At 45.5% G+C, this 13,874-nt stretch overlaps 1 protein-coding gene across 1 annotated transcript in view; it reads left to right on the top strand.

Moving 5' to 3' along the window:
- The window catches only part of MYO10 (myosin X), a 74,613-nt gene that overhangs the window by 21,683 nt on the left and 39,056 nt on the right, over nucleotides 1-13,874 (top strand). Inside the window, exons 2-4 of the mRNA XM_078606660.1 lie at nucleotides 2,503-2,601; nucleotides 10,259-10,417; nucleotides 11,178-11,365. Of these exons, the coding sequence (XP_078462786.1) occupies nucleotides 2,503-2,601; nucleotides 10,259-10,417; nucleotides 11,178-11,365 (446 nt within the window). The remainder of the gene's footprint in view (nucleotides 1-2,502; nucleotides 2,602-10,258; nucleotides 10,418-11,177; nucleotides 11,366-13,874) is intronic.

The following is a 13,874-nucleotide window of genomic DNA, read 5'->3' as shown; positions in this document are numbered from 1 at the left end:
ATCTGTATTATTACTGTACAGTTACACCCTGAGGTCCCGAAAAACAATCGGCCGCATTTCTGAGAAAATTACATTCAGCACTTTGTGAGCATCACATTAAGTGTTTATTATGTTTATTTTTACTCAACGAATTGTCCGTTTTCGGAATTTCTGCACACGGCAGTAATTTAGCAGCAATTAGCTGTCCTATTACTCCTTGTTTTATTTTGACAATGTCATAAACAGACTGCAATCGCCCTCTGTGAATAATAGTTTATTTTAACTTCATTTTGCACGATTATTATTCTACAAAGGCAGGAAGTGCAATTGGTTTTTTATTTGTATTTTAATACTCTTAATTGTTCACAGTTACTATAATGAGCAACGTGGCCTTATGCCCTTATATCCTCTTTCCATTGCAGTCGATTCTTACACTCTAATGTTTCCTACCGCGGTTACTCACTAGAGACTGACCGTAGCAGGAACGCAGACTGGAACACTTTTCAACTGAAATATATTGACTGATCCTGAGACGCTGCCATGGGGTGTGATAGCACATCGGTTTAATTACAATGGGAATTGTTTTAATCCCCCCCCCCCCACCACCGCCACTGCTTCTGTCCATCCAGCAGTGTAAAAGAGTATAGCGCATTTAATCGATTGGGAGGTCTTTTGTGGTGGGGTAAAGTGTGGGTAACCGCCATCTATTCCACGGCGTCCGGCAGCGGGGAAGAGCAGACTGCGATTTCTATATAATTGACTGCTCCAGCGGTGCAGTGTTTTTTGGTTATTATCCACGACATTTAACGAAACAAGCAGCTGCCACCCAGCATAGAAAGCGTTCCTGCAACACAAATGCACAGCAGAAGTGATGTCACTGCCATGACAGAGAGAGACGAGCTGTAGTGACACAATTCTGGGTGGCGAGTCTTCGAGACAGCCTCCCAGCGGAGGGGAAATGCTCTGCACTGCACAAGTGACTTCCAGTCGAGGGAGGCATCCGCTGGCCTCGTCATTTATTTTCTGACACAGCGTTGCCAGAAGTGCTGGCTCGTGACTAATATGGCCGCTCTTGTTTTTTTTCTCGGTGGTCTAAAAATATATTCGGATTACATTTTTACTTACCGTTATAAATGTGCGATATTGATATAATCATACGCTTTATTTATACTGGAGGAATCCGATGAGCTCTACAACTCTTTTCCGCATGTGTCTAGTTATCATGCGCACCACCAGTTATTTATTTATGAGATACCACATTATTGTAAGCGTAATATAACAATGTAATGTGTGATATATGTTGTATACTCGATTTTATTTTGTCGGACGACCGCCATTCAACAACTACACCTGGAGGTTAATTTTGCACGGCACATTTCCTAGGTCGCTCGTAGACTGGGAGAGGGCAACACATGGCGAGATGGGTGGGGAATTTTTTTCTGGGTCGCCGACCCCCACAGTCCTGGCTGAAAGCACTGAAGACATTCACATATTATGTCATTCACACACTCACTCTAGCTGCTATATACGGGAATGCGAATGAAAACATAATAGTGGAAAATGTTTTGTCCAATTAACTATAAACCATTGTCAAGGGGTACGCGAAGTGGTTTAGTGCAATGTGTCACGAACCCAGCGACGTGAGTTTGATTTCCGGCCATGACGAACATCATTGGTGAGTGATATCTGAACTGGTCCTGCTTCCCCCCCACACCTCCCCCCCGCCCCACCACTGCCCCATCCCAATCTATTACCAACAACCTACACTGACCAGCATGGTGAAGTATGGTCAAATAACCTCCACAACATACACAGCATGGAAAGGCCTTCCTCCATTCATGCATTGACAGAAGGTTACAAAAAAATAAAGCCCATTAGAGTGGATTAAACATTAAGGCCCTTTCCCGCTGCGAAACGTGTATTACCCAGCACAATTTCATAAACCAATGCATTATGTTGCTCATGAAAAAAAACCAGCACAGCGTATTATTGTCTTGTGAAAAAAAAAATGTACGGTCCAGTTACAGGCAACGTAAAAATCCCCATGCGTTTAACAAGATAATAATCCGTCTGCTTGTTTGTGCCATAACTGATGTAACATTCATGGAATTAACGTTTAACTACCACAAAGAGCGGTTCTGTGGACGCAGCATTAGTGAGGCCTGGTTGGAGTTTAACGAAGGTGAGCAACTCGGGTTGCCACCTTTAAATTTATTAAACTATGGGCAAAGATCATGCATGAAAGTGTTTGACTAGACTTCTGAGTCTCAACTCCTGACAAAAAGGTGTTTGGGACAATGGCATAATATTGTAAAAGCTATTTAAAGACTCAAAAAGAGGCAATATACTGCCGAGGAGTATGCACACTGTCTGATAGATGTTACATCCATTCTCATCATGCCCAAGTAGTCACCCAAAAAGTGAGCAGTGCTTTGCAACGGCTGGTGCCGTGTCCCACATTCTCACCCCCATACTCACCCTGTGCTCACCCCATGCTTGCCCCATGTGCCATCTCCTTGCCAGGGCGCCCGTGTGTGGCTGCGGGACGGGGACCAGACTCTGCCATGCACCGTGGGCCCCTCAAGAGCTGGCACCGTCGAGCTCACCAGCGACTATGGGCAGGTGGGTGCCTCAATGCCTTACCAGCACCAAGGCAACTGAGATCGCAGATAGAGAGGTCACATGACTGCCTGAGGTTGTGTGCTCTGTAGACCAATCATTTGTTCGTAAAACACATAAAAAAAAGACTGTTTTCATTGGAAGTACATGAGTCTGTTACTTTTTGTGTCTGTGGTACCAAGTTTCCATATTTGCTCACAGTGAATTCGTTTCTGGTGACAATGGATGGCAATGATTGCGTTAAAATGAGCGCACCGTATTATGATGACGTCTCCTGCTCATGCTCTTGGAATTGTCTGTTTTTATACAACATGGTAACGTCAGGCACGTAGTCCTGTACGCAGAAAAACAGAGGACGCATTCACTCCGGTTTCCGTTGTAAGGCAACTATTTAGGCACCAAAGCTGATCTGCTAAGCCAGGTTTAATTAACTGGAGGCAGTAGAAGGATGCTCTGCTTTTTTAAGTGTTTAGAATTTGTACCTACACTTTGTTTTGGGATTAACTTGTGTAACTGGTTCAATGATCCCAGATATAAGGACATTTGTTCATACAGTGTTTTAATCAGCCTAAGTAAATTATCTGGAAGTAGGTTGGCCGATCAGTTTCGTTTAGTGTTTTAAAAAAAAAGATGCCATCATGTGCCTTCAGCATATTTGCGTATATAATTACATAAATATTCATATTATTTGCACATTCGAATACGTTCAGCTGTATCCGCTATGAATTAATTGCTGTATGTATATTTTAACAATCATCAGCAGCCATGATGAATCCCCTGCTTCATAAAGACCTCCCCAAATTGTCACAAACATTGAATATTATGAAGCCTCTTAGAGAGCAAAATTTAGCAACAAGTGCCCTCGTACTGCAACTGCATTGCATGGTGCCAGATTTATAACTGGCTCCTGTGACCTTGTAATTGTCTGCATTGATCTGTACCTGCTTAAGGCATGAGCGTAATAGGTGGATGAGCCCGAGCCTCTGCCACCTTGTCCCGTTAAGGCTCTGTGAACGTGGGTGTCGTGCACAGCACCTCGTGCTCATCTGCAGATGCATATGATGAATGCGTGTTTGACTGCCGCGTAAAATTTTCACTAACCCAGTCACACGTTTGTCGCTTCGTCTCGCTCTGTTCGTTGGATAATGTATGAAAGAATACCACAAAAGGATTACAAAAAGTTCACTCGTGGGTTTTTGGGTCCGATTAAAAAAAAAATTGGTCTCGCCTTTATCTCTGCAGTAATTGGTGCCACCAAGAATACGTACAGCTGCAGGTTGTAGCTTTTAGTAACTTTCCCTTTTTAGAAAATAACTATATCCCTTTTTGGCTTATTTATGTCGTGTAGCACAATGCATACAAAACATTTATCACGCCTCCCACAGTGAAATATATCAGCGTGGCAGCCGTGCACTGACTGCCTTTCAGCGCCGCTATCTTGTGTCTGTAGAGGGAGGTGAAATAACGGGCAGCGTCTCACTCGAGCGATGAAACCACACATGCTGTCTGGGTCCGTGGGACGCCTGCTCCTGATTTTGAGGACGATGATCCATGCCAGAGGGACTTGTCTGCAATGCTGCTGGTGCCAGAAGCCACAAGTCACGAGCGGAAACAACTTTTTTGTCATATGAGCAAATGTGGATTACCGTTTGATTGCCGTTCCTTATTGTCCGTACTTGAAAATGCCTTGCAGCGCTTGTGCTATGGCAAGAGAGCCCTCAATTGGGTGTCAAGTTGGCGCTCTCTGAGCCCGCCTCGGCAAAGTTCTACACGTGGGTTTTGTTTAACGTTTAATGCATGGTTAAACCACGAAATATGTGATATATTTATATAATGTTAGAAGGAATGTATCATGGTGGTTGTGGCCGCAGATGCGTAGTGATTTAAACGATGCCAGTTTCCTGGTAGTGAACATATTTGTTCAGAAAAATACATTCTGAGCATATGAAGATGATTGTTAAGATAGAGCATAACTGCGTAACTGTTTATTTTAAATACTTTTGAAGTTTTATATTTTTAGATTAATTCAAAATAATCTGCAACATTACATTTCAAGATATTTCAAAATTCATAATTACACGCAGCCAATTGTAGCACGTTGCCTTTTATACAACGTAGACGAGGAATAATGCAGAGCATAAATGCTTTCAAGGTTATAAAGCCAGTAGAAGCCTCATGGGGAAACCTCAACAATAAAGGATGTTCTTCTAAGGGAAAGACTTGGTCGAGTAACTGTATTCAAAAAAGCTAAATGCTTGTTTTATTTAACGTGCAATGGGGAGCACAGGCCATCCTTGATCCATACATCATTTAGTAATTCGCGTAGGTCATGAACGAAATCCGCTGCAGAACTCGACATTCAACCCTGCTGCTTTTCATTCTATATGGCTCTTGCGACCACGGCACAGAAATGTGATTTGCTGATGGTGGATCTCAATCCCACCTGGCATTGTGGCCGGAAATTCCATGGCAGGTCATGTGGTCACAGGAGTGCGCCGTGGCTGATACGCTGGGGTGAAGCTTCCTCGTCCGTTCCACGTACAGTTGCAATATTCTGCATCTATGGGAAACCGACTCGGGGCCCTCGCTCTGGAATTCCTGGACAATAAACAATTGTGCTTGTTTTTTTTGTTGTTTGCAACATTTGACCAGTCACATGAGGGCATCTCAATGCCACGCGTTGTCCAAAATTATGAAGCCCTCTCATTATTCGAAAACGAAAATGTATGCTGGGGCGGAGCGGTGGCACGGTAGTTAGCGTACCGCAGTGGGAACCCCCGTGAACTGAGTTTGATTCTTGGCAAAAGCTGCCTAGAGTGACGAGTAATGTCCGAACCGGTCCTGAGCACTCCCGTCACAAACCTGCACTGACGTGGCGAAGTATGGTCAAAACTAATTTCGGTGATCAACACAGTGTTGGGAAGCCTTCATCTTGCAGCGGATTGATCAGGGCTGATAGTTATAGTTTGTTATTTTTATTTCAAATGTATCCTATATCATAACAAATACATTTATCATAACGCACGAGCTGCGGTGCTCGATGGATTGTTAAATCTTTGTTGGCAGTCGCTCGGGGAGGTCTTCATCCAGCAGTGGATTGATTATGGATAGTGATAATGAAGGCAAAGATATGGTAATATGAAAGCACCGTCTCTCGTCTGAGTCATCGTTTACAAAACCCTGAGCCACACATTTAAACACAGGCAAGGGCTTGGCTGTTCACTTCTGCCAAACATTCCTGTTGTCTGTTTGAAGATAGCCAGACCGTTGTGTTTGCTGCACGTGTAGCCTCTTCTGTAGCCCCTTTCTATTCTCAATGTGTGTGTGGTTTTGAGGTCTCCAAATTAAACATCATTGAAATGTTCGATACTGTCATTTAATGCAATGGCACTTGAGTGAAAAATAACCTAAAACGGTTTATGCAGCCTCTATGGAAGGAATCATTATTTACGTCTATTTGTGACTGCCTGTTCACGTGCGTAAAAGGAAATGTTGCGTGACCATTCTATTCGCCTTGTAGAAGTTGTATACATCATCCATAATTGAGGAAGCAATGAATCAATAATGCCGAGCATTTATAATGAAGCTTAATGGGAGTGAAAATATTGAAATGGGAATATACTGTACCAACATTGCTAAATGCTGCAGTGAGATTCATACAATACACTACTTAAAATTACCATCACTAAATTGATTAAGGAATGTGAATCCTTACTCCCGGAGGATAGCGTTAAACTCTCTACACAATTGGTTCTTCTTTGCTCAATACAATACTCGAATCAATATATATATAGTCTTGCTTTCTGGTTTCAATTATGGAATGGAATTACACAGAAATACTTTACTTGCCAAGGGCTTTAGTGGCAGCTCTAGTCTCTCTTTAAACATTCGGAAGCCTTCAAGCAGGCGCAGTGAATGCTCTTGGCTGGGTGCGAGCTGTGTGGGTGTGTGGGTGTGCGCATGTGGGAAATGGGGGAGCGGCTAGCGTGCGGCGCTAGAAACTCAACTACCCGAGTTCGATTCCCCTCCCATGGCCAACAACACAAGTGACGATTATCTGAGCCGGTCCTGGGCCTCCCCTAGATCGACTCAGCCTCAAATAAGTACCTGGTGCGATGTATAAAGGAACAGCACTCGGAAGAGGTGGTGGTGGCCACCCACCCCTTCGTGTGCTATGACGGCCTTCAATAGGTGTTCTGTAACAGCGCTTGCCCCAACAGTCTGACCAGGCTATACGAGGGATATTTGCCTTGGTCTTTGGGAAGTGCGGGCGTCACATCGTGTGCATGCGAGTCACGTGTGCTTGAGAGCCATGTGGCTTTGTGTTTCTCAAGAGTTTCGTACAAAATGGAATTTTGCCACAACAAGAGCCATCGCTCCCTGGCTCGTCCGTGATTTTGCATCAATTTCTCTTGAATGATTTTTTTCCCATTATTTTGTAAAGGGATTTCAGGTGTAGAAAAGCAGGCACACATACATTAAACGTCTTTTTCAAAGCCAAATATAACTACCATGCGTAAAAAATAATTACCCGCATAATTTCAACCCAGGTTAAGTGGCCATGGTGGAGTGGTGGCGCAGCGGTTCGCACACTGCACGTTTAACTCTGAGACCTCGGTTAGATTCTCAGCTATGGCTAACATCAGTGGCAACTGATACCACAGACCCAATCTTAGGCTTCCCTCTTTCACCAGCCTGGCCTAACCAGCACGATGAAGTTTGGGCAAACCACCCCCATGACCAACACGACCTGGAGAGACATCCAGCGGTGAATTGACAACGGAATGTTAATTCCGTACTCGCCAATCCAATCGCGCACCTCTTGCCAATGCAGCCAATGCAGCCTGTGCACGGCTGACTCATGAAGAGCACACGGCTGACTCGTGTGAATAGCACCTGGGCGATGGTGTCGACCTGCGCCAGGGTTGTTCCGGAATACACAGCGGCCCACTCGTTCACTACCCTGCAGCAGCTCCTCTGAAATGGCATCTTGGCTCTGATGCACGAGAGTCAAATTAACCCGGGGAGAGAGGTGTGGTCCTGCACCCCCAGTTATTAGCACAAGAGATAATCCACCTTCCTCCACGAGAAGAATTCCCATTTAATTTCTCCGATTGAACAGCAGCTGCAACGTGAAAAATTTGTATCTTTTATTTAATCTGCAACAATACTCCTCCCCTGATCATGAGACTGGACTGGGGGAGCACAACATACGTACGTCTACATATGCAGTTCTTTTGTAAATCCAGTCTCTACGCCGTGCGTCCATCAGGAACACTGCGGGTCATAAGGCACTTTTCCCGTGGGGCCATGCAATGCAACGATGACCATTCTTGTTGCGTTGTAGCCCGATACGTGGTTTTGGCCACTGCGGGAAGGATAAAGGAATATTGAAATAAAGGGCTTGTCAGTCAATGCGTTTAAGTCGCAATCGCATAAACGAGCGGCTTTGTCCACAGGTGACCCAGTTTGTTCACGTTGCTTTCCCACCAATCGGCGGCCTCTAGTTGTGTCGTTCTTCTGTGAATTTTTAATGGGAGCTGTGGATATTGGGAGCGTCTGCAGCGCAGCTGTGCACCGTGAGCAGCGCGGGGCGTTGGCCGATTACCTTGAGTGCCTCCCACAGCCATCTCCTGAGCCACACTGCTCAATAAGGCACTGTCATGCACTGTACCTAATGGGATGTATCATGAATGCATCAATACCCCGTCCTTCGCTATTGATGCGCCGCCTACCATCTGTTATTCAAAAATGCAATATTTGAAACAGTTCTGACCACGCTTTTCGCTGCATGATTTATTGTCAATTTCAGAATTGCGTACCAACCACTTGTTTCATTTGCTGCTGGTAATTGTCCGAAATGACGAACGACGTTCAGGCATGTCTCCTTTGTCATACAGCCACGTGAGATACATTGCGATGCTTAACACATTCAAGTCATATTTGATTATGTTTGCTGTAATCTGCAGTGTATATTGTCATCCCAGCTCTCCATCGCAAAATGCCTCGACCTGAAGATTTGCGAACAACCGTTGAAATTACTAAATAAACCGTACGACTTGTTGCGTAGCGCCACGCAGTAAATCCTGACCAAATGTTTACATCAGAGTGAGTTGTATTCATGCTGCCCTTGCAACGGGCAGTATGAACACATTTCCACGGCTGGCTGTTTGGAGAGAGCGCTCGTCGCACGTTCAAAGCGCTGGTTTCATTGCCTTGTCTTTTGCGTTCCGTACATTTGCTGAGAGAGCCCCCCCCCCCCACTCTGCGAGATGAGTGATATTGAGCCCTGTGTATCCCTCACCTTTCCTCCGCAACCTTTGGACCAGCGATGAGATATCCCCCATCTAATGGATCGGATTGTAGTCCCCAAGGGGTCTGGGGGTGCTGGGGGGGGTGCTGGGCTGGCTTAAGAACCACTAAGCAAGCGAAGCAGCCAACCTTGTCCTCTGCTGAAGAGGAAATGAAACATGGCGGCGCAGTTTTCCTCCTCACGCCGCTTGCTTCTCATATCTTCAGATGCCATTGCACTGATGCTGACATTCGCAGACTTCAAAATTAAAGCTCTCTCATATTTGCTTTGATATACAAGCTACATGTTTAACAATACCATTCTGCAAAGTAATAATTGGTGGTATTTCATGTAACTATATTTACATTTTACAGCCCTTTGTTAATGTACTGGTGGATTAATTGCTTCATAAATTGTGTCGGCTGTGGGGTTGATTTGTCCGAACTTGACATTGGCCAGTGCGGGTTGGTGTATGGGACAGACATATGACAGCTTCAGATGTCACTGTCGTTGCTCATGATATCTTGTGGCCAGGAATCGAACTCAGGTGACCAGGCGCTAACGACTATGCCACCGCTCGCCTGTGTATTTAATAGATGGATAAATATCTGTGGGTTTTTTTGTTGTTGAAATAATTATCTGGCTTGTTAAAATTAAAATTCAACGTTTTTTTATTGCAAGGACAAGATCAACATTTCAGCCAGCGTGGCTTCTTTAGTTTGTATTTGACTATGTACGGTACAAAAACAATATCTGAACGATACCTTCATATAATTCGCAGCACACTTGCATATCTTAATGCTGATTTTTTTGTTGAGCCGCGGCTTTAATTTCACAACGTTATTTTATTTACACAAATAAAGTACACTTACTGGAACTATCTCTTTAATGCATATTTTAACGTGACGGCAGAGCACGAGAGACGGTCTGTCCCTGTTGCGAGGGAACAGCGGCAGGTCCGACGTGTGAGCCAAGCGTGCGTGGAACTCGGCACAAGTCGTCAATAGCACTGCCCTGGAGAGGAAAGTGATGGATAAATTGTCGACGCTCCGGGCAGTGGCGGGGAATTCAGAGCAAATATCTCTGCTTAAGAGCAGACATCTCTGCTTTGAATTAATAATAAACCAATTACATCGTATATCTTTAATATTGTGGGTAGTTTTGTTGATTTATCTGTTGTTGTTTTTGTTTTGGGAACTCGTGCGAAGCTATAATGTTTTGCCAAACACGCGTGGATGAGCAACGCAACAAAAGGTAACGGCAACATCTAAGAGCATCGCTTCCCTGTGCGACGTGTAAATCCCTGACCTTCCACAATCTTCATGACCTCCCCCCCCCCCCCACGTCCTCCCCCCCCCCCCCCGACAGGCGTTCTGCCTCCCGCAGGCCGCGCTCTCTCACGACAAGGTGTCACCGATGCACAGCAGCAGCGTCGAGGGCGTGGAGGACATGAGTGCCCTGGCCGACCTGCACGAGGGCGCCATCATGCACAACCTGCACCTGCGGTTCCACGACAACAAAATCTACGTACGCAGTTTTATCTATTCCCTCCCCCTCCCTCCTGCAGTAACCAGATACCTGGAAAGCCCAGTAAAACTCAATTCACACAATAGTCATCCATCCCCTCGTGGACATAACTGCTCTGAGATTTCCTTTGGGCCTTCTTTAGAGGTACAGGCCGAGAGAGAGAATGAGGCATCTGGGTTTACATGAGCACAGTGGACTGATATTTGGAGTTGCTTTGTCGATCATGCTCCAAGGCTTAAAATGACCCAGTCTTGGTTGCTTTACTGCAGTTGATTATCACTAATTATGAATACAGCCAGCAAATAATTAATTTGGTTGATAGAGTGAGAGGTTATTCACCCCTGTGTTGCCTTGATATGACTGCACGGCTTGTTTTAACATGACTTGCAGTGAACGTTCATTAATCTTAACTTATCGGAGACACGCGGTAATTAAACTTGATGCACAATTAATTGCAATACACACATTTAAGAAGCGCTTCAAGTTCGATGGTTGTAACTCTTCATAAACAACTGTACGCACTAGTTCACTGCAGAGATTTTTAGCCTATATGCAGAAGAATGACCAAACGCTATTACGAAAGAGAAGCATCGCTGCTGCCCACGAAATGAGGAAGGAACATCAGTCTCTCTCATGAGCAATGCCTTCTGATTAATCTCATTACTCAAGCGGTTCCCACGGAGAGAGAGAAAAAAGCCCACTCTGTGCACACTGTTGTTTTCCGGCCTCCGACATCTGTCCCTCCTCTTCGGTGCTGCAGACGTACATTGGTTCCATCCTGGCGGCGGTGAACCCGTACAGGCTGATCGACGGCCTCTACGACAAGGCGGCCGTGGGCCTCTACGCCCAGAACCTCCTGGGCGAGCTGCCACCCCACATCTATGCCATAGCCAACGAGTGCTACCGCTGCCTGTGGAAGCGGCTGGACAGCCAGTGCGTGCTCATCAGGTGGGCAGCAGCCAGGGGCGCAGGGGGGAAGTGTGCACGCTGCCCTCCGGCGCATCCCTCCACCTGCTAAATTGATGTGCTACCTCCAACTGCTCCCCCACCTGTCTCCCTACACCTGCTCTCTTCTACCTGCGAAATCCACCTGATTAACTCTACCCAGTGGTGGAAATGGACTGGAACCTCCCCACCCCCCCCCCCCCCCCCAGAATGCCATGGTGGGACTGAATATTTGAACCAGGAATGCGTTCTGGAAGGAATCAAGGATTCGTAGATTGTAAATGTATTTGACTCACAGATAGACCCCTAGGCTAATAGAGAGACCCACAGACACAAGACAAAGATCCCCCGTATAACCTTAACGGACTGCTGGCGCAAGTGCTATTAGCGAGAACCTATGAAGGCCGGCACAGTACACGAGGAGGTGGGTGGCCAGCACCACGCCCGATCGCCTTTGTCTCCCTAGTGGCGATGTTTACACACTGTACCAGGCACTTATTTGAGGCTGAGTCGACCTAGGGGAGGAGGCCCAGTACCAGTTCAGATAATTGTCACTGATGTTGGCTGTGAGCGGGGAATCGCACTCGTGTCACCGGGTTCGTAGTGCAGCGCACTAACCGCTACACAACCGCTACCCACAGACACACACAGACCCACAGAGACGCACAGAGACCCACACATGGAGCAAAGCTCCTCCCCCTCCTCCTCAGATTTAGTGGGGGGGGGGGGGGGTGAATCATTTATGCGATCCCCCACTAATTTCTTCCCATTTCCAGCCCTGACTCTACCTGCAAACTCCACCTCCTCCCTGCTCTGTCCACCTGCTCACCTTCCACCTCCAGTTACCCCTCCCACCTGCTCTCTCCACACTGCAGCCCATAAAAGGCGCATATTGCCTGCCACTGCCGTAATATTTTGTGTGAAACAGACGTCCTTGGAGATAACTTAATGGACTCATCGCTGATTCATGGGAATTTGTGAATCATTCCAACCTTGCTGTATTGAATTGTCCTTACGTATGCACTCTCCCACTTTACGTTATGCATGTCTGTGTAATGTGCATGCATTGCATCGGTCTAAGTTGTGCAAATGCATTTGACTGTGGTATTTAATGGTCCTAATCAATACATGCTTATATTAGTCTTCTCTACAAATAATTTTTCGCGTCGTTTGCAGTTCACAGTACGCATACATTTTAAATCTAGATTTAAGCTTGGTGATTACTTAGATTACAGGGTTCTGGAAATGTATATATGTGGAAGTGGGTGATGAAGGGATTGGTAGCCGAATGGTTAGCACGCTGAGCTACAAACCCGGAAACCTGAGTTCAATTCCCAGCCGCGGCCAACATCATGAGTGAGTGCTGTTGGACTTGTATTGGGCCTCCCCAAGGTCAACTTAACTCAGTACCTGGTTCGGTGTGTAAACATCAGGACTGTGGAGACCAAGGTGGATAGGCATACTACTGACAGGACCGCCCTTGTGTGCAATCCTGGCCTTAATAGGTGCTCACTGACAGCCCTTGCCTCAACAGTCTTAATAGGCTATATGAGGAATCTTTGTGTTGTTGTATAATTAGTATGATAGCTATGCTGTTGATTTTGAAATAACCATGTGCTATTTTATTTAAGTTTGTGTGTAATAAATTCAGAAAAAGCACTCTCTTTAAGCCAGGGCTGTTATATGTGTGTTAAACTTGTTAGGTTACGTTGCAGTTTTGTTAATTAATAACCCACACAAAGGCAATGTAAACTCATTCACGAAAAACATCGTGGCCTCAAAAAGTATAGTCGATGACGTTGTGGGCAATGGGCCTTCTTCATAGCACGTACAAATAATCCATAGCTCACTTTGTCGAAAACACAGGTAATTATTTTTTGACGTTTGAATGAAGTGAAAAAGTCCCAGAATTGCTTAAAACAATGAGCATAAATACGTTGAGTAAATTGTACTCATGGCTAAAAAAAAATCGCTTTGCTGATGGTAATTTTCTGATCACATTAGACAGCAAAAAAAACCAGTATTGGCATTTCCCCTGTTTGCAATGCTGTTAGGGTCCGTGTTTGACATATTCATACGAGGCTGACCCATACCCTCTGACACGTGAGGTTCTCGTTCCAATTATGCGCATTTGAAAGTAGAGCCACTAATGGAAATAATAGCCACTCTGACAACTGATAACGCCAGAGAATGTACATGTATGTGTGTGCTTGAGTGCATACGGCTATGCACTTGCACGTGTGCATGCGTGCGCGAGACAGGAAAACTGCCATCCATTACGAGCAGATTTAGCCAATTCTCTGGGGCCACTTGTGTTACGTATTTCTTTTCCTCGTATGGTTGGGCTCATACATGAAATATTTAAGGAGATTAACGGCAGCACAGGGAAAGGATGCGCAGCGACGGCCAGTTGGCACGCGGAGGAGGGTGGAGATGTTAAAGTTTAATGAGCTCGAGTTGTGATTGGTGGATGTCAACAGATGGTACTATAGCGCTGACACCATCATTAGTG

This window comes from Lampetra planeri, chromosome 2, assembly GCF_965212315.1.
Source record: "Lampetra planeri chromosome 2, kcLamPlan1.2.h2, whole genome shotgun sequence".
Classification (NCBI taxonomy): domain Eukaryota; kingdom Metazoa; phylum Chordata; class Hyperoartia; order Petromyzontiformes; family Petromyzontidae; genus Lampetra; species Lampetra planeri.
This window is presented reverse-complemented; position numbering and strand designations above follow the sequence as displayed.